Raw genomic sequence first — 24,751 nt, forward strand, 5'->3', positions numbered from 1 at the left:
TATTGTTTGTTAATGCAACATCCATTGCAGCCTGCTCATCCTGGATGGGGGATTACCTCATGTGTATTCCCTTCTCAAGCTTTTTATTTTCTTCATGTTGAGATTTTTGAGTTTTTCCTTGCCCTTATGTAGGTTTTAGATCAGGTTATGGTGTAATAAGAGTCTGTAGTTTGCAATAGTCCGTAGTCTGTACAGCCCTTCGAGAGGCTTTGTGATTAAGGGCTATACAAATGAAAAAAATATTTTATTACATTTTGAATAATTTTAATTTCCATTTAAACTTTTTTGTAGTGTGCTGTTATGCATTGGACCACAACTGTTATTCATAATTAATGAAAACAAACCTGGGATTCACTGTTCATGTCTTTGGTCTCACAAAAATAATTTCAATTATGCATGGGCCATTGAACGATTTAATCCGGCAAGCCATACATTTCTTTGTATGAGGAAAAAGAGAAGTCGTTTCTATCAAAAGTTAGATTTTTTTTTTAAACAATGCAAATCAAATGCTCTCCCGAGTATTGAGTTTGTATTGCTTGGTATGTTGGTCCAGGTATAAACTGCATTCACTCAAGTGTTAAAATAAACCACTTAACATATTCAATTACAAACACGGAAAAACAATACAATTCATTGCATGTTATTTTAATGTGTGATACACAATCCGTCTCCAGAATATCAAAACATAAAAACAATATGTGCCTGTTTAAAAGCAAAATGTGGCAAACTATTACCCAAATGGAAATCTTCTGCTATTTTTCTTGCGGTCTATTCACACACACACGGACTTATTCTCGCTGTCACGGTTGCCCAGTGCCCTCATTTGGGCCCGCCGTTAGGCACCAGCTGCTGCTCATTGCCTGATTGGCTTCCCTTCTATTTAAACTCATTGTGCTCTCATTCACTCCTTGTCAGTCCATCAACGAACCTCTGCAATTGCTCCAGTATCTGGTATCGATCCCGCCTGCCTCGTCCTGTCTGGTATCTTGCTCCAGTATTCAGTACCCGGTATCGATTCTGTCTGTTCTGCCCTGTCCGGTACCTTGCTTGTGTATCCGGTATCGATCCCGTCTGTCCCGTCCTGTCCGGTATCTTGCTCCAGTATCCGGTATCGATCCCCTCTGTCTTGTCCTGTCCGGTATCCTGCTCGTGTAACCAGTATCCGGTACCGATCCCGTCTGTCCCGTCCTGTCCGATATCTTGCTGTTTTATCCAGTATCCGGTATTGATCCCGTCCTGTCCGGTATCTTGTTCGTGTATCCAGTATCGATCCCATCTGTCCCATCCGGTTTCGATCTCTTCCTCCTAGCGATCGCCGAATCACTGACGTTTGTGTTCCCGCGCATGACTGCCCCATTCCCGTAAAATAAAGCTTGTGTGAAAACGTTACGCTTCTGGGTCCACCGTCTATTCGGGTTCTGACACTCGCTTCAAAACAAAGAAGCCATTGACTAAACTAATCAATGGATATACTATAGTCTTTGATTTTTTGTTTTTGTTCTTTACATTTCTAAAAGCGTTTTATAAAAAACCCAAGGCGTTTTTAAGGAAAGAAAAGCAATAGTCCATCTCTTAAATCGGTTGTGTCGGTAGGTATGTAAATCCCTTGTCATTATATGAGGTAAGGTATGTTACTAATGTCAAGTAATATACTGAAAAACAAACATTTGGAGTTGACATTCTTTTACTGTTTCAGCTCGCCTCAGAATAGAAAGTCTGGATCTGGCCCCAGAGACAAACGGCGTTTGATATCCCTGAATAAGACACCTAAAGAACATATTTTAACAGTATATTTTCTTGTTTTATCCCTCCTACGCATTTTTAAATACTTCCCAAATGGCTTAAACGTATTACAACTCACTTTTTAAAATATTCCTTTGCTGCATAGCTCTTAATTAGGCCTCCTCATCTACACATTAGTTATTTCATTGCATATTAAGTATTTATAGTTCCAGTGATCTTTTTTCCTCCGAATCCTTTGCGATGCCCGACATTCCACCAAAACAAAACAACAGGGACCCCCTTTCTAACACTTTCTTTGCTTCATCTCTCGCGGTCTTGTTTTATCATAGATTTTCAAGGCATGTTTTAATATTAAAAAGAAAGTTGACTGGAAAGTTTTCAGATTTTCTCAGATTCACCTTCTTGGATGTGTTCCAGGCAAGGTTGCGCTTCCAGAAGAACAGCTCCCTCTTAACATTGGCTCATCCTTCTAAAAAGGTGCAGTCGAGAGTGTTTTGGACGTATCTAGCGGCCACTTCTGCTGCTACTCGGTATTTGGGCTGTAATAACAGCCATGCCAAAAGATCAGCCAAGTGCCGCCTGGAGATCGGCGGAGCTCACAGGAGGCTTTCTATCGTCTATCTAGTGCCCTTCACGCAGCGCTGGCGATTGTCACGGGTTCTTCACAGCCTCTTCTGAAATATTTTTAATCCCTTGCTGATGAAACGACCAAATCCTCCATTTAGAAACGCTGATAGCCTAATTACATTTCTAGTGTTTGCTGATGAGCTTACGTTTCTTCTGCTACACGCGCTGGCAAAGGTTAAAATGTTTAAAACGGTGGTCGGCAACTGACGGGTCACAAGCCAATAACAGGCTGAGGGTCGTTTGATATCAAGTCGCACAGAAAAAAGAAAAATAAAGTTGCTCTTGCTTTCAACTCATATTTATTTTTTTAACCTTAAAAAAACCTTAAGTTTTTACAGTTTTACCAGCTGTGAACCATCGGGGCCTGCAAGGACTTCTCTGCTGGCCTAAAAAATACCTGGAACATGTCATGTTGTCATATTTTGTCCATAATTTCCTATTTAATAATTCCAATGTGTCTTTTAGCTAATTTGTGGTACTTCCAGATGTGTTCTTTCATAATCAAGCATTTAACACACTCACATCTGATCCAATACTTGCCAGGGTCAGAAATCTAGCCAGAGTCCTTCACAATCAATTCACAGGCATAACTAATTAAGACGATAAAGCTGTTGGTCTAGCCACTCAGATTCCAAGTTGGAGAGACTTTGGGAAACATCAGCAGAAACGAAAAACTATTGCCTAGGGGGCGTCAACGGTAGTACCGCTACAAACATGTGAAGAAAAAAAATCACAGTGTCCACTGCTCCTGACTTTCATCACCAAATCAGATAAAAGATTAAGCCAAAAATACTTCAGGACAGGTTGGACTTCCAACATTATCTTTGATGGCAATAGAAAAGAAATTATTGATGGAACTGAAACTAACAAAGTATGCATGGCAGAGTAATTGACATCCTTATTAGCAAAGAGAGGATGATTAATTTGTGCATGAATAAAAAGGATTTTGGTGAGTAAAAGGTGGCTATGTTCCCACTAATGTTGTTATTGTATGAGGTTATTCTTAATGCTGATTTATATATGCTGCAGCTGCAGTAATTGTTTTATTCCCATAACATAGTAATTAAGGGTTGGATTTATTCAGTCTTCTGAAGGCTTATGTGTGAAATGCACAGCCCACTACTGGGTTATACAGTTTTACAGTAACAAATTATCACATTTGCGCAAAGGTTGATCAGTTGGCAAATACCACCGAGCAGATTTGTTTACATTTGGATGCTACGGGTGGAAGTCCCGAATAGACGGTAGACCCAAACGCGTAGCGTTTTCACACCAAGCTTTATTTACAGAAGCGGAGCAGGCATTCGCGGAAACACAATTGCCAGCGATACGTCGATCCCTGGGCAGAAAAAACAGGGCAGAGCAGTCAGGTGCGGTTAAACAGGAAGCCAGGGGCAGATGAGCAGGATATCAGACAGGACGGGACAGACGGGATCAATACCAGATAAAGGATAACAGACTTGGATCAGAGCTCAATACAGGATAAGGGACACACGGGATCGATAACGAGCAGGATACCGGACAGCACGGGACCGATGGGATCGATACCGGATACAGGATTCAGGATGGTCCGGGAACAGAACGTGAGTCAGAGTCAAAATGCTTGCCTTGCAAGTGCGGAGTTTCGTTGACAGACTGACAAGGAGTGAATGAGAGCACTGAGTTTAAATAGGAGGGGAACTAATCAGGCAACGTGCAGCATCTGGTGCCAAACAAGCGGGCACAGGTGAGTGCAATGGGTAATTGTCTCATCTCATCTCATCTCATTAGCTGTACCGCTTATCCTCAGTAGGGTCGCGGGGGTGCTGGAGCCCATCCCAGCAATCATCGGGCAGTGGGCAGGGGACACCCTGAACTGGTTGCCAGCCAATCGCAGGGCACACAGGGACAGACAACTCACTCGCTCACACCTAGGGACAATTTGGACCGGCCAATCCACCTGAATTGCATGTCTTTGGAATGTGGAAGGAAACCGGAGTGCCCGGAGGAAACCCACGCAAGCACGGGGAGAACATACAAACTCCTCACAGTAAGTCCGGTAGCTGGATTTGAACCCACACAGGAGGTTCCCAAGACCTTAGAACTGTGCCGCACACGCGCTAACCACTGTGCTGCCGTGCTGCCCTGCAATGGGTAATTGTGATAACGGGAATTAAACTCGGGTCAATGCAGTAAAGGCATAGTTGATAAGATAGGCAAAGGCATTCGGTTGTATTTCATCATCACACTATTTTTACTCACAGTGCCATGTTGTCTCACTTTTTTTTATCTTGAACGAGCACATTATTGGTCAATCGTACAACATTGTTTTCGCTGAACTCATTCTCATAATGGCCAATTACAACCTTCTGGCACATTTAAAGTGTGATAATGAGATCAACTCTAATGCTTTTTCCTATTTCATCTAGCTAGTGATAACACAGTTGATTTGGGCTTATTAATATTGCCATTACTATTATTGTTACTGTTACAAATGTTATTAATGGGCCAGGCCGCGATAATATTGTTGGACATAAACCGGTCCCTGGTACTGAAAAGGTGGCGGACATCTGATCTAAAATGTATACGGGTTTTGTAAAAAGTTTCTGTTGTACACAAATTCAATCACCCTTGCTAACAGTTCTTCTCTTCTTCTAAAATAAATTCAATAGATACAAATTTTACTTCAATGCAGATTGCATATCTTATCCCACGTCATGTATTATTCACATGGCCTAAAATCCCGAGTGTGCCGCTCAGGGTCGTGCATCTCAAAATGTAGTTTACAGTAGATGCAGAATAAATAAGGCGGTCATGATGATTTAATGTGCTTTCTTCTGCTTTTCCTCATATTGATTTTTTTTTCTTGCCGTTAGAACTCAAGTCAACACGCCCAAAAATATTGCGGTATATAGTTGCCCCCGGTCTGAAAAAACACAAGTCACATCAATAAACCATCACGCTGACTTCCTGACTAGCGGCGCCCTCTTCCCAGAGCGACGCGCTCAAATAGGGTGAAATACGGCAAGCTGCCTTCTCCTAACGTGCTTCACGATCAACTTTTAGGAAATGCTTCTGAAAAATAGTCTCTTGTGAACATCGTTTACGCGTGGTATCGATTGCCGCGGAAAATGACGATGGATGAACATGGTTGAATCCTCGTTCCTCCCTGCCGCTCGTGTTGCTTTAGTGCTTGCGATTTCCAAATGTGCCAAATTCCTTCCTTTCCAGAGTCTGGGTTCGAACAATATACCTGTCTGGATTTTTCTTTTACGGGGTGTTTCAAAAGTCTTGTGCACATTTTGACATTGGATATCTCAAACTGTAAATAATTTTACTTGGTTCACACTGCAGGAATATCAGTGTTTTTTTAAGGAAATGGCCTTTATCCAATTTGTTGAAGTCAGTCGGAACGGCACCTAAGCACTTTTTTCACACTAGAACCAGACCACTTTCATTTGTGGTCTTAAATGTCATACATGTATGATGTTTTTGAATGTGACTTCTCTGTGATCAGTCAAGACGCATTCATGCGACCTGCGCATCGTCCGTAAATGTGACTATTTTCCCTTCAACCAGGCTGGAAGGATGCGGACAAGTCAAGTACCATGTCGGATGAAAAAACAGGGTGCCATGAATTCACACATTCATGGAATAATAACACTTGTTTCTTTTGTAACTCACGAAACAGCCAACATGGCATCGCATTCAACTGGTTTCAAAAATGTTTCTGAACGCCCCCCCTGTTTGGCACTCATCAATAGTATCCTGTAGTGGTAATTAATATTTACATTCAAATTGCAACATAGAGAGAACATCCAATTGCAGTTTTGATTTAAACAATATATAGAGGGACAACCCTCCGCTGCTAACATCCATGAGTACTTCCGCAAAGATAATCGCAGTGGTTGCGATGTTATGTGACCTCTTCTGCGCATGCGGACCAGTTGTGGCGTTTGCATGGGACATCAAGTCACATACAAGTAGCATTTGGATTTGTGAACAATCCCCAGAAAACATCGGATTTCTCCAGAAAAATAGTATCGAGAATTAAGCTGTGCAATGTGAACCTAGCCATAAAAATGCATCTGGTATATTCAAAAGGCATGTCAACCTAATTTTTACATAGTATGTTCAATATGAGCCCATTGGTCACATGACACACATCAAACCGATGGTCAAATTCTTGCCAAAGGGGCCCAGGGTTGCGTTTTCAATGGTTGCAAAAGCTTCTGTTAGTTGTGCCTTCAGCTCATCCATGTTTCTTGAAATAGGGGGCACATAGACCAATCCTTTTACAAATCCCCTCAAAAATACATTTCATGTTGGAAGATCTGGGTGGCCAGGACATAAGATTGTGTTCATTCTCCCCAGACTGTCCAATCCATCTGTTTGGTAGTGTTGTGTTCAGAAACTGTATAACCCTGAGGCTCCAGCTATGTGGCGCCCCATCAGGTGGGAAAATGAAGTCACCAGACTCTATTTTAATCAATTTATCCATCAACCAGTTTTAAAGCATATCAAGGTATATCTCATCATTGATTGATGCTCTTCCGGTAATATCGCTGATGTTCAATAAATTCATGTGGGTTTTCAGTACCCCAAATGCAAGTGGTATGATTGTTAAAACTGCCGTTTACATGGAAAGTCACCTCATCACTAAAAAAAAGCCCGTTAAATTTTTCGTCTTCCATCTTCTGTTGCATTGCAACAAAAAAGTAACGAGCTGGTTTATGAGTTTTCTCCAACTGTTGGACTTACTATTCAATGTAAGGCGTCATGTGCAGTCGTCTTCTTAAGACACGCCAAACAATTTTTGTAGGCAACAGAAGTTCCCTACTGACTCTTCTGATCGATTTACAGAGGTTCCACTGGAAAGCAGTTCAAACTTGTTCAATAACGTCTTCTGAAGGTTGAGGGGTGTCTTATTTTTTTTAGAATGGGCGTAAGCACCAAACCTTTATGAATTTACCATGCCCATCTGACTATGGCTCCTTTCCGAATTTTCTGCAAAATGCATGTTGAACATCATTCCATGATTCAGTGTTTGCTAATTCAAGCACACAAAATGCCTTTTCTGTTTGATTGAACAGCAATAATGGATCTGAAAAGAAAGAAAACAATGAATAAACTTAAACAAATATAGTAAGCTTTAAAATTGCATATTATCTCACTACCATTAATAGGAGAAATGGGAACTTCAAATGTTTCCAAAACTTTTAGTACGCCCCCCGTTTGGCTTTGTTTAGTAACCGCCTCTCCCGGATGTCTTGCAGCGCCATCACCTTGGAAAATCAGCTGGTTGTCCTGGCAACAACTGCCGCTGATGCCGGACGTTACAGCATGGAGGCTGTGAACGAGATGACGGGCGATAATGTGACCAGTCCAGCTGTCTACTTGAGCATATCAGGTAAGGCAAAAAATGAATAAAATAAATAAATGAATACACATTTTGTGTCCAAAACCTTGAAACGTTCAAGGTGCATTGGCGTGCGCTTGTTGTGCTCCTTGGTTTGGTTTGAAAAGAGGAAAACAATGATTTATCCAGAGATTTGCACATCTGGCTCACGGTCATAGGGGGTTGAAATCTTGGCCTTGTCCTTCCTCTGTTGTTTTTTTTTTTTCTTGGTATATGCCGTATTTTCTAGACTTTAAGGTGCACCCAAAAAATAAACAGTTTGGCCAGAAATTTTAAAGCGTATATTATAATCCAGTGTGCCTTGTAAGTGGACAGCTGTAAGGCTATTGCACTTTGCCCCTGTCCCTCTTTGTCCCCCACTCACACACACACAATAGCTAAACTACTTGCACTACTACTACTCAATCATCACTTACCACTTCTTTCCATCATAATTCCTGAGTGAACAATGATGACTGTCAGACACAAATGCACTTGAACATTGACTAATTCAATTAAGCTGCTATCGAGTTTTTATGGTACCATGTCTATACTTTTACTTTTGACATGTATATTGGGTCTTAGGTTTTTATCCGGCTTGGGGATGAGATCTTGCCCCAAGTGGAGGAGTTTAAGTATATTGGGGTCTTGTTCACGAGTGAGGGCAGGATGGATCGGTAGATCGACAGACGGGTTGGTGCAGCGTCTGCCGTCATTCGGACCTTGTACCTGTCCATCGCGGTGAATAGGGAGCTGAGTCGAAAGGCAAAGCAATCGATCTACCGGTCGATCTACGTTCCTACCCTCACCTATGGTCATGAACTTTGGGTTATGACCGAAAGAACACGATCCCGGATACAAGTGGCCGAAATGAGTTTCCTCCGCAGGATGTCTGGGTTTTCCCTTTGAGATAAGGTGAGAAGCTCAGTCATCCGGGAGGGACTCTGTTAAGAGCCACTGCTCCTTCGCATTAGGAGGAGCCAGTTGAGGTGGCTCGGGCATCTGATAAGGATGCTTCCTGGCCGCCTCCTTCGGGAGGTGTTACGGGCATGTCCCACTGGCAGGAGGCCCCGGGGGCGACCCAGGACACGCTGGAGAGACTATGTCTCTCGGCTGGCTTGGGAACGCCTCGGGATCCCGTCGGATGAGCTGGAGGAGGTGGCTGGGGATAGAAACGTCTGGGCTTCCCTTCTAATGCTGCTGCCCCCGCGACCCGACCCCGGATAACCGGAAGATAATGGATGGATGGATGGATATTCTTAACATTTATGCGTCCTAACATTTTCTTTTAACTGTGAATGGATAACCGGATTCTCCAAACGAAGTTTCGTTGTTCTTTGACAATGACAATAAGTTTTCTGAACTGAACTGAACATTGGAAATGTAATACTGTATCTGTGCAATTATCGACCAGTCGGTAAATTATATCACTGATTTAAATTGCATAACAAATGGTGGCAACGGGGATATCGCTACGGGCATGGAAGATTGCAAACTAGTGCTGTGTATTGATAAGGTTTTAGCCATTTTGATTCCTTATCGATCCCTGCTTATCTATCCAATTCCTTATCAATTCTCACTACGGAAAATTAAGTACGATGTGACTACAGATATAATAGAAAAGGTTTTATTAATATAAATGTAATTTAAAGATGGGCTGGACACGTTTTAACCGTTAGCAGGCTAGCTAGGTTGTTTACCTCTTGTGGCTACACTGTCTTCCTGTCTTCGAAGCGCCTCAAACACGCTGCATTCTTTTGAGTCTAATGCCATGTTGTCCAGCCAGGTGTCTGGGATGGCTTTTTAACAAGTATGGCAAATACCTGCATCGTCTTTTGGAGTGAAATACAGGCACACCTTTGAGCCTGCAGCTGATATGATTGGTAGAGCAGCGACAACAAATAGCACGTGCAACGACATCACCTGACCCTGCATCGGGTTGCGTTCATTTGCTATGTTATCACCACAGCACGATCAATAGTGGAACCGAAAGTTTTACCACCGATTCCAAGGAACTGGTTTACTGTGGAACCAGTTCAGAATTAGAACCGGTTATAGGTGCACAGCCCCATTGCTAATGTGGTATGTAACGTGAATCGAATCCGGAACAAGTTGGGGAATGCGCCAGATCCTATCCAGTAGACCACTAGGGGTAAAGACGACACATGAATAATGTAATGCAATTGTGATCAGTGATGTATTTTTACTGATCAATGGGCAAGTAAGTTACTTTTTTTGAAAAGATTAACCCTTACTGTATTTTTTTTTCCATTCGCCTTATAGTCTGGTGTATATATATATATATATATATATATATATATATATATATATATATATATTGGTATATATTTCACAAAAGGCTATTTTTCGTGGTGTGCCCTATAATCCTGTGCACTTTATAGTGTGGAAAATAGATATCCAATATTATACACAAAACATTTTAAACTGGGAAATATTTATTTACATACCTTACATATAAAATAGCTTTCAATCTAAGACTTGTACAAATTTCCTGTGATACTAGCAAGTCAAGTCAAGTCATGTTTATTTGTGTAGCCCTTAATCACAAATATTCTCAAAGGGCTGCACAGGCCACAGATTATTGAAAACCACAGACTATTATTACACTATCCCATGTTCTAAAACCTACATGAAGTCAAGGAAAAACTCAAAAACCTCAACATGAAGAAAATGAAGAATTTTGAAAAAGGCCTTGCGTTTTATCGATCCTTGCTAGACCTGGTCTAGACAAAGAGCTGGTGTGAAGTAAGGATTTTTCACTATCTCTTTGGTTCCTTTTTGTCATACTACCCTTCTGTTATTAAAAGTCATTGTCAGCCATTTTGTATGTGCATTTTTGAAACCACCCATCCTTGTTCTGTACCTCACATTGCCGAGAGTATTATTATAATTAAGAATCTCGCCAGCACTGTTCTCTGCCTCTTTGTAAGTCTCAACTTCCCTGAACTTAACTTTTGAAACACGGAAGGAAACCAGTGAACTAAAACCTCAGCCTGGTAAAGACATCCTCTCATTTTGAGTCTCTTAAAATTGCTTAAACTCCAAATGACAGCACTTTTGGGACAAGGGTCCACTGTACAGAGCCTCGCAGGATGAGCAACTTTTTGTGACGTTGCCGGAATTATGTTATCACTCTGCTTTCCCCCCCTAACATCCGTCTTTATCTCTGTGGGAGTGAGATGATAGACTGCGCCGTCTAGCAAGTCCTTCAGCTGAGACGTTTGCTGGAGAGAGGCACAGTGTCTCTTGTGGCTGCATAGACTTTTAATTAGATTTTCTTTACGGGGTTGTATCCTTTGGCATCTTTTGTCACTTATACCCGCTGATGCACAGACACACGTTGCATCCTCGTTACTGCTGTCAGCATGGAGTGTTCCCCTGGGTGCTTTCTAAGAATTGGTAAGACGGGCGTAGTTAGGCTTGAATGATAAGACTTGGGTCGTAAAATATATACATTTAGTGGGTCGGTGTGTGTTTGTCTTCTTTTTTTTAGCTTTTGTTTTCCCACTTTAAACTTTGCTTTTTTCAAATTATCCTTTGCTATAAAGCAATTGTTCGTTGTTTATTGACATTGGGGGAAAATAGAGTTAAGGAAGACTTTGGGAAATTGTTTTTTTTTTTCACTCAAATGAGAAATAAAGCCGAATGCAAAGACAGCTGTGTTAATATTAGCAGTGCAAGTCATTTGTGGCAGTGTTGAGAAATTTGTCTGAAACAAAGCAATTTCTTACATGATGCAATCAGCACCTAAGATGGTTGTGTGGTGTCTGTAGTCTGGGTTATAACAGTTTTACATGCGTCTAAGCTAAGGCTGTCACATAGCGGAGCGGGAAGCAGGAAGTAAGAACTCATTTGCGTAGACTTACTTACACAATTTATTGGAGAAAGCAAAGGGGGGTGTGCACACTCGATCCGGGGATCGATGGTCGCGGAGTGGATTAGAAATCCAAACAAAAGAAAAGTTGGCCAAAACGGATCAAACGGACCAGACTAAAATCAAAGCAGGGTCAAACGCAGGCAAAATTACAACCTAGGCACTTCTCAGAATAAAACAGAACTTGCAGGAATCTCACAGAAGGTTTACCCAAAGTTTAACAGAGCTTAACAAGTATAACAAACGTTCAAGCAAAGCACAGGTCAAAGGAGCGCGTTTTAGTACCCACAGAAGCAATTAGTCAATGCGAGTCAGCTGGTGGCCTAGGGTGGGGCCAACTGGGCGCCATGGCAACTGCGCAATACATGACAAAGGCTTGCAGAGAGGATTTTCTTGACAACACAAATTGTAGCCATTTTTAACTAATTACATTTGTAGTTTGGTAAAATATTTTTGTATCTTATAACTTGAAAAAGTACTGTATGTTGGTAAAGTATGTATTACCGTAAGTATCATTTTAAGGGATGCTGTCAAGCTGAAAAGGGAGTCTTATCAGGCCCTCCTGGCCTGTGGGACACTGGAAGCAGCTGGCAGGTATCAACTGGCCAAGCGAAATGGCAGTCGCCGAGGCAAACTCTCGGCATGGGAAGAGTTTGGCGAGGTCATGGAAGGCGAGTTCCGAACGGTTTAGTGGAAAGACCGAATAAGACCGAAATATACCTTCCTTATTCCCACCCTACAACCCCAAAACGTAATATTTTGAATGAATTATGATTATGGCAAGGTACAGACTAACCATGTGAGGATTGGGACCTCCAGGAGACTTATCCACACTGACCAAAAGCGCAATATATGGCCTTAGGATTTTCAGCCATTGAACCACACCCTACCAGTGTGAACGTGAGGAAAACTGAAATAATAAAAATGAAGTGAAATGCGAAGTGAAAACTAAAGTATGTTACAGTAAAAGTTTAAAAAGTAAAACAAATCAAATTAAATCAAAATGATCAATTGAAAGCCACACTTCAAAAAGTTCTAAAGAGTATGAATGGTCCGCTCAGACCTGATGTCCTCCGGCAGACTGTTCCATAAATGAGGACCAAAATTAACTGTATAATATCAGACCCATTCACCCTGGTGAGAATAAACGGTGCATATAATGGACGGACGGCTAATAATGTATTGGTTGTTGTTTTGATAGTACTGGAGACGTGAACAAAATTAGCTTTGAAAGTCCTTGATTTTGTGCTCAGAAAAATAAATGTAGAGAATCCTGTTTGGTGACTGTGGGCTCCAGAAACAGAGGAGCTCAGAGTGAGAACTTTCAAGTCCCGAGGCGGAAAACTACTTCAGTTTTTACTGTACAAGCCACTAAAGCCTGGAACTGTTTATTGGGTCATTTTTAAGTAGAAAATTAAAGACTTTTTAATTAGAGGTAGAAGGTGTGACTACCTGTAGCCTCTGCAATTGTGCTTTTTTTACAATACTGTGTATTTTATGTATTCTTTTTTCTGTAAAAGCCCTTCTGGGGATAGACATTGAGCCATAGATTTGGCTAAAATGTTATAGAATGTGACATGAGTTTATGGAGCATACTTGTCCCTTTCCAAATAAACGAAACTTGAACTTGAACTGCTAGAAAAAAAAGTAAAACAATGGTAGCATTCACCCATGCTGGAGACAGAATAGGCTCGATTGATGGCAGCTCGACAGCACGGCAAGAGGTCGCACGGTAATCACTGGCACGACAGCGCCGCTCCAAAGTAAACAGCTCCTGCTGTGTTTTAATAGCAAAGACAATATACGCTCATAAACTTCAACATCCTCAGTCAGCAGGACTCCGTAACGGCTATTTTGATTTTCCCTTCAGAAACATAACGTCGGGCTTTGTGGTATGATAAAAAGAGACTATTATAAATCAGTCCAAAAATGAATAGTTTGCAGAATGGTTTTCCGAAACATACATTCCGCATCTCAAGGCAAGCATGGTGCTTACAGTGACATGATTTGTGGCTGCCTTTTAAATTTGGTAAAGAACCGAATGAAATATAAACAGTTAAAAACAAGGGGTCCAGGTTAGCGCAATACATCCAGGTTTCTGTGAGAAGACTATACACAATGAAATGAATAGTCAGGAAAGGGCTACTAGAACATTTAATTTCCATTTATGGGCTATAAAAAGGCACTTTACATTGGATTTGATATAATTAAATTGTCCTTATTATAATTTATATCAACATTGTGAAACTTTGTATGCAACAAGATTAAACATGGCACGTTAGGGTAAACATGAATAGAAGACTTAAAAGACAAACGTACCCCAGAATAGCCCCTCGGGATAAATGGGCCAAAAGACATTTACATGGTAGCTCTAAGAGACTGGCCTAAATTATAATAATAGTGCAATGTTTATGGATGAAATAGAATAATGCATCTTAACAATAGTGCGATGGAAGTAAGTGCAACAACATTAAGCAGCAACAAAAAAACCCAAATAAGTGAAACGGTATACATTTTCACAGGTTCGTGCATTAACATTTAGCAGCAAAAAAAAAACAATAACCAAAAAATGGTGGGCAGGTTTTTGCTGATTAAAAATTGTTATAGTGGGGGTATCATAGAAACAAACTGCAAAGAACAAAAATAAACAAAAAATGGTGCAATTTTATATATTTTTTCAAAATATTTGCTTGCTTTCCATGTTTTCCCCATTATTCCTTACAGGTTGTTATTGTAGAAATGACAAAAAAATATATAAGATAATATTTTTATTTTTATTTTGACTAGTATTTTGTAATAAAACTCAACAAACCTACTAATAAAGAACATTTTATTTATAAAAGAGACAAAATGTAATGACACAATGTTCTTCTTTTTTAGTATTTTCTTTTTACGAATATTACTTAAAACGATTAAAATAGTGTACCAACAGATATTTCCTTTTCGCAAAGATAATTTTCTTTTTTTAGTATTGTATCCTTTTTCTAAATACGAGTTTGCAGTGTCTAACTGCAAACAATATAGTTCAATAAAATGTATTCACGTTTCTTTTTTAAACAATAAAAGAAAATAATCAAAAAACACGATTATCTGCCAAAATAAAATATTATTTCACAAACAGTATCATTCATATAATTTTACAATTTATTTTGGTTGGTCATTTGAACTGGGCAACACTGATTTTAATGTATCCATTATATATTGTATTTGTTCCTGTTATTGCGTTGCGCTAGATACTGGTGCTGTCATGATTACCATGGGAATCACCTGCGCCCGCTCTTTTAGCGCTAACTGCTGCGGGCTCTGATTGGCTCCCCGTTCCTACTTAAACCCAGTTCTGACAATCCCCTGTTGTCAGTCCGTCTGCAAACCTCAGTGAACATTAGGCAAGCCTTTTTCCGACCCTGACTCCCACCTGTCCCGTTTTTTGCTCCCTTCTGCTCCTGGCTTCAACCCGTTTTGGATACTGATCATGTCTGCTCTCCCCTCCCGGCTTTCAACCTTTTTTTGTCCCCTACTACGTCTTCTCTCCTATTCTGGTTTACGACTCGCTTCTGACCCCGACCACGTTTTTGCTCTCCTGTCCCGGCCTCCGGCCCCGCTTTTTCCGTCCCCAACACGGCCATCGCTCGCCACGGAAGATCCACTGGCGCGTACCCAGGTACCAGAGCGGCTTGCTTCCCGCGTCCAGCAAACCCCGGATCGTGGGCGCAGCCCTTTCTCTTTCTTCCAATAAAACCTGTGAGAAACGCAACACAAGTGGGTCCTGTCTCCGTTCTGGTGTTCACAGGTGCCTGTTTTCATGTATCGATTACCACTTCTTCTGGATCCTTTTATTAAAGGAAAATACAGGGTGATAACTAGACGATACAAACAAAATATATACATGTCTAGTTTGTTCAAAGATCCTGCATATTGCCCATTCACATTCAAGGGAGTAACAGGCACGCTTATTAAAGTATCGATTTTACACAGTAAGTTACTTGGTTTTATAATCCAAACACAATACGCAACACATTATTCAGTGTGCATTTGAAGGTGCAGTTGCTTAGACTGAATTTGACTCAATGAGCTGTCAGAAAACAGTGTTGTGTTTATGTCTAATCGCTAAACAGCAGGTCATAACATAAAGAAATGTTTTTCCATTCCCTCCATGCCTCCAGGAATCCTAAATTCGGTACCCGGCGGCTATCTGGGTGCCACTCGCTGCTCCACAAGGGATGGATTAAATGCAAATTGTGTTACAAGTTTTGGCACAAGTACAATTGGCATTCTTGGGCAAAAAGTTGCTGATCACAACCAGTCTAGGACACAAAGATCTAAAAGCAGTTGCTGATAGGCTCCACTTCATGCATGACCCTAATGAGGACACAGTCAAAAATAAACAGTAGCGCGTGTGTGTCGTTTCCAAGCGAGACAGGCATTTCCAATTGCCTAAAGGCTTTTATTTTCACAGTGAAAAGATATGAGACCATGTAGTCCAATTAATTAAAGTCCATACATACATGCTATTATATGTCTTTGATGCCTAAGCACGCTAACACACCTTGGCTTGTCAATCAAAGGCCCGGCGGTGGCGCCTCTTTTTTCACCTCACTTCAGTGCAGCGGAGCTCTTTGTAGATTTATACTGCAGACCATTAGAGAAAAAAATATCCCCAAAGAAAGCGACCACATGAAACACGTACAAAAACAGCAACCAGACCAGCCACAGAGGCGCTCTCGCCACATTTCGGACACCATCAAAGACACAACGAGCATTTAGAAGCGTACAGGAACAAGGGGATGGGAAAAACGGCAACTATGGATGGCCGCGAGGAAAACAAGGTGAGGGAAGCAGCCGTGTTTTGGACAAGGACATGAATCAAATGGGCTGTGGGAATAAGACGCGAAATATAGAATAAAAAACACTCTGGAATTATCACTTTAAATGCTATCTCGGCTTTGGCTTCAATAATTGATCAGCCGCCACCATCTTTCGGAAGAGAAGGCGCTAATGTCACGCTTGTTAATGATTGCTGAATTGCGAGAAAAATGCTCAAATGACTGCTATTCATGTCCAATGGCAACGGGCTTCAACTCTTCTGCCTAACAGGAGTCACATCTCCAAGCCAATTTAAATTCACAGTTGGTTAGTATTAGTTTAAGAAGCAAAGAGAAAGCAAGGAAACTGTGCGGGTCAGATTTATCGACATTTCGTTCTGTATACACGTGTACTAGAATGACAATAAAGTAGATCTGAATCTGAATCTGAATCTGAAAACTTCATGCATTCCTGCCTGGATGCAACAACATATTATAATGCATTGTGTGAAATTTCAAATGGCATATATCATAAAGTCTCGATTCCTCCCTAAGTGGAGCTAATAGTTGTTCTGGACTAGAAAAATAGATCAACATGTTTTTGGTTCACTTTTTGTTAGCAATCAAGTGCCAGAAAGAGCAAGGAGTTTTTTTTTTAACTAATTTCAAAATGATTGTATTGCTGTGATCAAATGAGATATAATATCTCCTTTTCTCTCTGTGTGGCACTAATAATTCTGCACAATATGAATGACGCTGATACACTTTTTGTTATTAAGTTCTGAAAAGAGCTTAAAGTCGAATATTTCTTTGTAACGATTTTCGTTATTGTTGAGTTCAGTTAAGCACTTTCACCTCAGGTATTCAGTGCTAGTATCCCAAGTGTAATGCGAATATTTAAAAAACAACAATTGCCACCCTAATAATGACTTGTGTCTCAAAGTATTTAGCTTTTTCATGTTTTTTTTCTCCGCGTAAACTAAGTATTGTAACTAACAAACGTTCTTGAATACGTACGGCTGTGATAAAAATCATGTATTGACAACGTAAAAAATGAACAAAATAAATAATACCAAAATACCTTTAACAATATGTTTGTAGTCCTTCAAATTCCAATTCATCATCAGATGCACTAAAAAGTTTCCTTGCCTTGCTTTTTTTTTTCTTTATATCTTTCAGGATGACTTGATGTTCTCTCCATTCTCTAACATTGGTCTCTGGTACAGTGATTTTTTTTCCCCTAGCTTCTACATTACTATGAATTTCAGCATGGTCGGCATTTTTAAGATCGAAAGGGGTGTCATTTGCATAACTTTTCCTCTTTGCAGCCCGAGTTGCCATCTAACATGTACCAATATATAATTATATTTATGAAAAAGACAGATTTCTATTCATAACGATAGATACTAGTAATTGTGCGAACTGGCAATGCTTAACTTGCGCTTCAGTGTGAGCGAGGAAATGAATCAAGAGGCGCCTTGCCCCTTTGCGTAAAAGCCATCGATAATTTCTTTAAATATAAGGTCCACGCGATTAATGTGGATTTGTAACACAAAAATGTGGGTGTCTTACAGCCAGAGAGATGTGGTTGCATTCAATGTTTTGCGATTGTGTTCGGTGATATTTTTGATTATTGTACAAATATGGTAACACAAAAAGTATAGTTTATAATGCACACCCAAACTTTGGGTTATTTTTGGGGGTTAAAAAAAATGCATGTTATACACGAATAAATATGGTTTGTCACAAATGTCAATACTTTAAGTGCCAATGTTGATATCTAGTATCCAAATGCAATTCCCATTCCTCATGGTACATGTACTGCTGATTTCAGTTTAATTAAACTGTTTATTCCGCAGGGGTCGGGAACCTTTTCGACCCAAAGAGCCATAACAGCTAAACATTTTTATTTTCGAAAGAGCCATATACATATATTTTAAGACAAAATTCAGCAAAACCGCCAAACCTGCTAACTTTTCAGCGGCTTTTGTTTTACTGTCTGACGTTAAATTATTTAATGACATGTATGAAACAATAATAATATTAATAATAATAATGCCAGAGCCTGTGTCCCATATTAATAAATATAACACTTTAAAATTGTCTTCCTCCCACTGTTGCTTAAGATCATTGAGGCCCATTTTTACCTTCATTTTTTTTCTGTAAAGAATGGTTGCAAAACAAGGTGCAAGCAAAGTTCTTTAGTAAATATGTCACAAAAAACGTTAACCAAAAATATACGGATGTATTTCCCTTCAACGCAGTGGGCACGTGCTATGTGTGCCTAGCTTTGCCCACACCCACTGCTCACAAAATCAAATTGTTCTGTGTGCTTGGCTAGCATTTTGGGGTAACTAGTATGTTTCGGGTTTCTAATCTTAAAGTGTCTCAACAGTGAACATACATAATTAAATGAGCTTCCATCTAAAGTATTGGTTAGTAATGTACAGCCAAAACAGGGTCCGACGGTGACACCTTCACAATAAACTATAGTTAAGACTGTGCATGTTATATACTGGACCCAACACCCTGCCGTGACAGAGACTCTTCGGCAATGTGGGCACCAGACTCAAAGCTGAGCTTATCAGGATACATAAAAATTTACCTAGGAACAATTTTATCCCAGCATGAAAAGAGCCATATATGGCTCACAAGCCATAGTTTCCTGACCTCTGCTGTACCAGCAGGTTTGTGTTAGTCATACAAGTAAAAAAAGGCGTTTACCTAGTGTTTTCCGATATCAAAAAGCAATATTTTATTTCTCTAGTATTTCATTCTCGATCTTGACATTTAAGCATCCTAAAATCACTAGCAACAATGCAGCAATACTATGCAAAAAGAGTGAAATAACCTTGTAAAAACCCAAATGATCCATTGATATATTTGACTCGAATTTCAAAAACTTTGTGTAGTTTACTGTCTTTATATACTTCCATAAGCCATTTAACCTGACTTTGAAAGTGGTTCAATAATCCTGACCACAATCACATCTCCATTGACAAGAGCCTGTGCACCCTCAGAAACATTCTGAGGTAATTTGTCTCTACTTTTTTCATACTGTATAAGACTGTCATCTGGACATGTCTAAGGCGCACAGCCTTTTTGTACTTATTGTATGGACGCAAAGGCGATCAGGTGCTCTATTATCTAATTTCCCTAATGTTGGCAACACAGCGAGATGGTAATTTAGAGAACGTAAGGCTTAATATTGATGCAACAGCAGTCAGGATGTCTTGACTTCTGAAGCCTTTTTTCATATGATCACTAAGATCTCTGAATCGCAAATGCGTGCAAACTGTTTTTAACTCTTTGGTCTATGGCTGGAGTTGACAACTCAAAATGTTGAAAGAGTCATATTGGACAAGAAGGAAAACGGGCAGCACGGCGGCCCGGTGGTTAGCGCGTGCGCGGCACAGTTCTGAAGTTATGGGTTAAAATCCAGCTACCAACCTTCCTGTGCGGAGTTTGCATGTTCTTCCTGTGCTTGCGTGGGTTTCCTCCGGGCACTCCGGTTTCCTCCGGGCACCCCGGTTTCCTTCCACATTCCAAAAATTCCCTTGCCAGAAGGCCCATTTAACATCGGATCATTGACTATGTATATATGATCCAGACAGTTCAAGGAAAAATAATATATGCTCGTCGTAATTGACCGCTTTAGTCGTTGGGTTGAAGCAGTACCATCAAAAGATTTAGGCAGAAACAATAATTCAGTTTTTGATCAGAGAAGTTATTCTGCGATTTGGTATTCCATCAGATTCAGATTCAGATTCAGATTCAGATCTACTTTATTGTCATTCTAGTACACGTGTATACAGAACGAAATGTCGATACATCTGACCCGCACAGTTTCCTCGAATGTACAGATATAAGTAAAAGTTGTATTGTATTATGGCTACGTATAGTATTTTACCATACCATAGTGCCGATAGTGCAAGAGGAGTAGCTAACCAGATGTGCAAAATGGGCATTCCGGTTAACCAGTCAGGTAAACAGTAACATTAACACTGTAACAGTAACGCTGTAAGTACAATAGTGCAGAGAGCAAATGTGCAAGGAGTGGCAAGCTATAAAGAACTGCCAGTAGTGCAAAAAGTCAGATTAGCAGCCGTTAAGATTTAGGTTAACTATATGTTAGATTGACCATTTAACAGTCTAATGGCCAGGGGGGACTAGACTACTGCGGAACCTGGTGGTCCTGCACCGCACACTGCAGTACCTCTTCCCAGAGGCTAGCAGAGTGAACAGTCCATGATGGGGGTGAGAGGGGTCCCCGATAATGTTTTTAGCATGGGATAGGCAGCGCTTCTGGCCAATGTCCTGAATGGAGGGAAGTGTAGTCCTGATCAGAAATAAGCTCAGATAATGGTGCGGCATTTGTTCAAAAGGTCGTGAAGGGTATCCTACAAAAGCTACACATTAAACAACGGTTAGGTGCGGTGTATCACCCACTGCCCGGAGATAGCTGGGATGGGCTCCAGGACCCCCGCGACCCTACTGAGGATAAGCGGTACAGATAATGGATGGATGAATGGATGGAAAACATAAACATATGTTTGGAGCCGCAAAGCCTTTTAAGGAAGCCAACACTGTACATGTCTATATCCTTTTAAAAATGTTGAAAATATTTGTGTCATGTTTGTCTTCTTGCAGAAACAATTTCATATCCCATTAACAAACTTTTTTCAAAAAGTGCCAGGGAGCCACTAGAGAGTGCCAAAGACACATTTGTTGCTAAGTCCTGATCTACAGAATTGAATATAGTTTTGTTTTATTAACCTCAATTTTACTCATTGTTTTGTACCTAAGACAACAATGTTGGATGCACGAACTTTTTACATTTCTATTAAAAGTTCCATAACTTGAAGTAAGTTTCCTTTTATACGAACATTTTACATTTACACGAGAGGTTTGACTATCTTACAGAATTTCCAATGTTCTACATTCTGTAAGTTTTATACTTTTGCACGTATTCACATTTTTATGTGAGTGTCAAGTCTTTTTTATTTTTTGCTACGGTCTTTATGTGATCACATTATCATTTTTTAGTTTCAATTGAATACATTTTAATGTTTCTATGTGACACTTTTCATATTTTTGCATCTTTGATTTACATTTTACATGGTAATAATTGGAATTTAACCTAAAGATTATGCAAAAACTTGACGTGTCTCTTGTAAAGTGGAACTTGGAAATTTTCATGTTAGAATAATACAGGCATCATGCAAAAAAAAACCACATAGCTGTGTTTCAGAAATCCATTTCAATATTTATTTTTGTATAAATGATCAGATGCAAATGTTTTTGTACAATAACTTGTAGCTCAATTTCAAATACAGAATTCGTAGGGTGCCTGTGGTTTTGCAAACCAATCGATGCAAGTTAAAAAAAACAGGGTTCGAACGGATGCTTGGGAATGTTGCCTTCTGTCTAAACAAGACTGCTTTGAAATGACGCTGACACTGATCTCTGGTGGCTTTGCTTTACCGATGCATTTCTTCTTCCCTCGTAATTAAAGGTAGTTGGTTTGTATGGCATTGTCCTTTGAAGTGTCATCGCTCGCGCCCAGAGGAAAGGTGCAACCTGCACCTAAACAGGACACTATGAAATGTATATTAGTGTCAGGATTACGTTTCAATTTATTATTAGCTGTGCAAAGAAGGTAGTGTTTTCCCGTGATGGATTGTAATGGAAAGAATGTCATGTAATTCACAGATATATATGTGGCTCTGGGCAGCACGGCGGCGCAGTGGTTAGCACGTGTGCGGCATAGTTCTAAGGTCTTGGGAACATCCTGTGTGGGTTCAAATCCAGCTACCAGACTTCCTGTGCCGAGTTTGTATGTTCTCCCCGTGCTTGCGTGGGTTTCCTCCGGGCACTCCGGTTTCCTCCCACATTCCAAAGACATGCATTTTTGGTGTACTGGCCAGTTCAAATTGTCCCTAGGTGTGAATGAGCGATCGAGTTGTCTGTCCCCGTGTGCCCTGCGATTGGCTGGCAACCAGTTCAGGGTGTCCCCTGCCCACTGCCCGATGATTGCTGGGATGGGCTCCAGCACCCCTGCCACCCTACTGAGGATAAGCGGTGCAGCTAATGAGATGAGATGAGATATGTGGCTCTGCAAAAATACCTGATTCACACTGGATTTCTGCTATAAATGGCACTGAGAAATTTGAAAAATTGACTTTGAAAGTCCTTAAATAGTGCTTGGATTTTGCTATTAAAACCATTAATCAACCCTGAAAAAAAAAATAAGGAAAGAAAACTAAAGCATACCCAACCCGGTAGTTCAAAAATTCAAAAGTTACCGTAAAGCTTGAATCTGTCCTACTTTTTTCCTGCTTTGTTATTTCACATGGTTTAAAAAGAAGTAGTTCAAATAAAACTAGAAGCATAGCCTGGGAGTTTTGCGCAGCACTGTGTCCTGTTGAATGCCAGTGTGTGGATGCCGATTCATTTCTCATCCAAGTCACTGAAAGATTTTGGAAATGCTTGTTAGGGCTTTATTTGCCCTTTTTCTTCCATCACTTTTCTCTCGAGCTTTGCTGCTGAATGACAAAGCCTTTTCAGAGAAAATGAGGCGATGGACTAAAATAGAGCTGACTGACTGCAAGTTCCCAAAACGTGAATGGTAAAATAGTTTCACAGCAGTGATTGAAAGAAATATCTACAACCTTCTTCTATTCATCTTCGCCTTTAAGGCTGCTGTCTGTCCCCTGCACAACCTCGTGCAAAAAGTGAGCAATTCTTCCAAAAATGAGCCCTCTACATCTTTAAATTTGCTGACAAACTATGATGACCTACAAAAACATTTACATTCCATTAGCACAATGCTAATGCCAAACAAAAACTAAGCAAATTAGAATGTTAACCATTCTCAACAATGCATCACACTTCTTGCTATTTCAGGTTTCTCCTAGAGAAGTGATTACCATAGTTTCCACACTATAAGGCACACAGAATTAATACTAAAATAATGACGAGGGTTACAAAAGAAAATGCCATATTAGCGCATTGATTGATCCGTCGAAATATGTCATTGATCACGATAGCATGAAATTGCACACCATAGCATTGGATGCAACCTAGATCACGGCGTGGATTCTATCTGTGTCTAGACCAGAACAGAGACAGAACCCACTTGCGTTGCGTTTCTCACAAGTTTTATTCGAAGAAAGAAAAAGGGTTGCGCCCACGATCCGGTGATTGCTGGACGCGAGAGGCGGGTCGCTCTGATACTCTGATTGGGCTCCAAACGCGGAAGTGGATCCTTGGTGGTGAGAGATGGCGGAGTCGGGGACGGAAAAGCGGGTCAGTAGCCAGGACAGGAGGGCAAAAATGTGGTCTGGGTTTGAACTGAGGCGTAAGCCAGAATAGGAGAGACGATTTGGTTGGCGACAAAAAGAGGTCAAAGGCCGGGACAGGAGAGTAGACGTGGTCAGGATAAAAAAACGGGGCGAAGCCGGGGAACAGACGGGAGCAAAAACCTGGACAGGTAGGAGTCAGGGTCGAAAAAGGCTTGTCTAGTGTTAACTGTGATTCGCAGACGGACTGACAAAAGGGGACAGACAGGAGTGGGTACAAGTACTGATCGGGAGCCAGAGTCCGAGGCAGTTGGCGCCAAAGGAGCGGGCACAGCTGAGTCACATCAGTAATCATGACAATCTGCTAGACCACAAGGGATACAGATGACACATAAAACGGTATTAGGTTGTATCTTATCATCGATATTACCACTTAAATACAGTATTGTATTGCCAGCTAAAAAGGTCTTTGCAAAGCGTATGAGATTCTGAACTAAATGTAGAGATAGGTATTGTGGGAAGTAATTAGGCTGTCCTGAAATATATAAATAAAAACAGAGTGGTAAGTATTCTAACCGTTTGCCACTTTTTTTTTTTAATTTGAGCTGAGAAAAGTAAAACATCTGTAACAGCTTTTTCATTTATTGGGTGTATCCCCTTTTGATTTAGTTGATTGAATCGGGCCCGATTCCCTTTGCATTCAACTTCAGGCAGATGTGGACAACCGTTAATTACCGAGTGGCCTGTTCGATCCCTGTTGCCACCTTTGGTATGCAATTGTATTAAGCGATTTTTATCGATTGTTTAATAATTGCGCAAATGAGGTAACACTTTTCCAATATTTCATGCATCTAAAGTGGAACAAATAATAAGGCACACTTTCAAAAATTTGGTCGATTTGAGGTTTTGGGCTGCGCTTGTTTGGGTAGTTTTTGTGGGTCTATGGTTGTTATTTTGTTACAGTCATATACTCTCAGTCTTTAAGGACGTCATCTTGAGATATGTT

General features: G+C 40.5%; 1 protein-coding gene across 2 annotated transcripts in view; it reads left to right on the forward strand.

The window, feature by feature from the left end:
- Nucleotides 1–24,751, forward strand: part of sdk1b (sidekick cell adhesion molecule 1b) — a 421,825-nt gene that overhangs the window by 184,178 nt on the left and 212,896 nt on the right. For both annotated transcript variants that reach the window (XM_088341980.1, XM_088341981.1), the window contains exon 5: nucleotides 7,626–7,759. In XM_088341980.1, the coding sequence (XP_088198106.1) occupies nucleotides 7,626–7,759 (134 nt within the window). The remainder of the gene's footprint in view (nucleotides 1–7,625; nucleotides 7,760–24,751) is intronic.

Source organism: Urocampus carinirostris, chromosome 8 (assembly GCF_059441175.1).
Source record: "Urocampus carinirostris isolate Australia breed hairy pipefish chromosome 8, RoL_Ucar_1.0, whole genome shotgun sequence".
Taxonomy (NCBI): Eukaryota; Metazoa; Chordata; class Actinopteri; order Syngnathiformes; family Syngnathidae; genus Urocampus; species Urocampus carinirostris.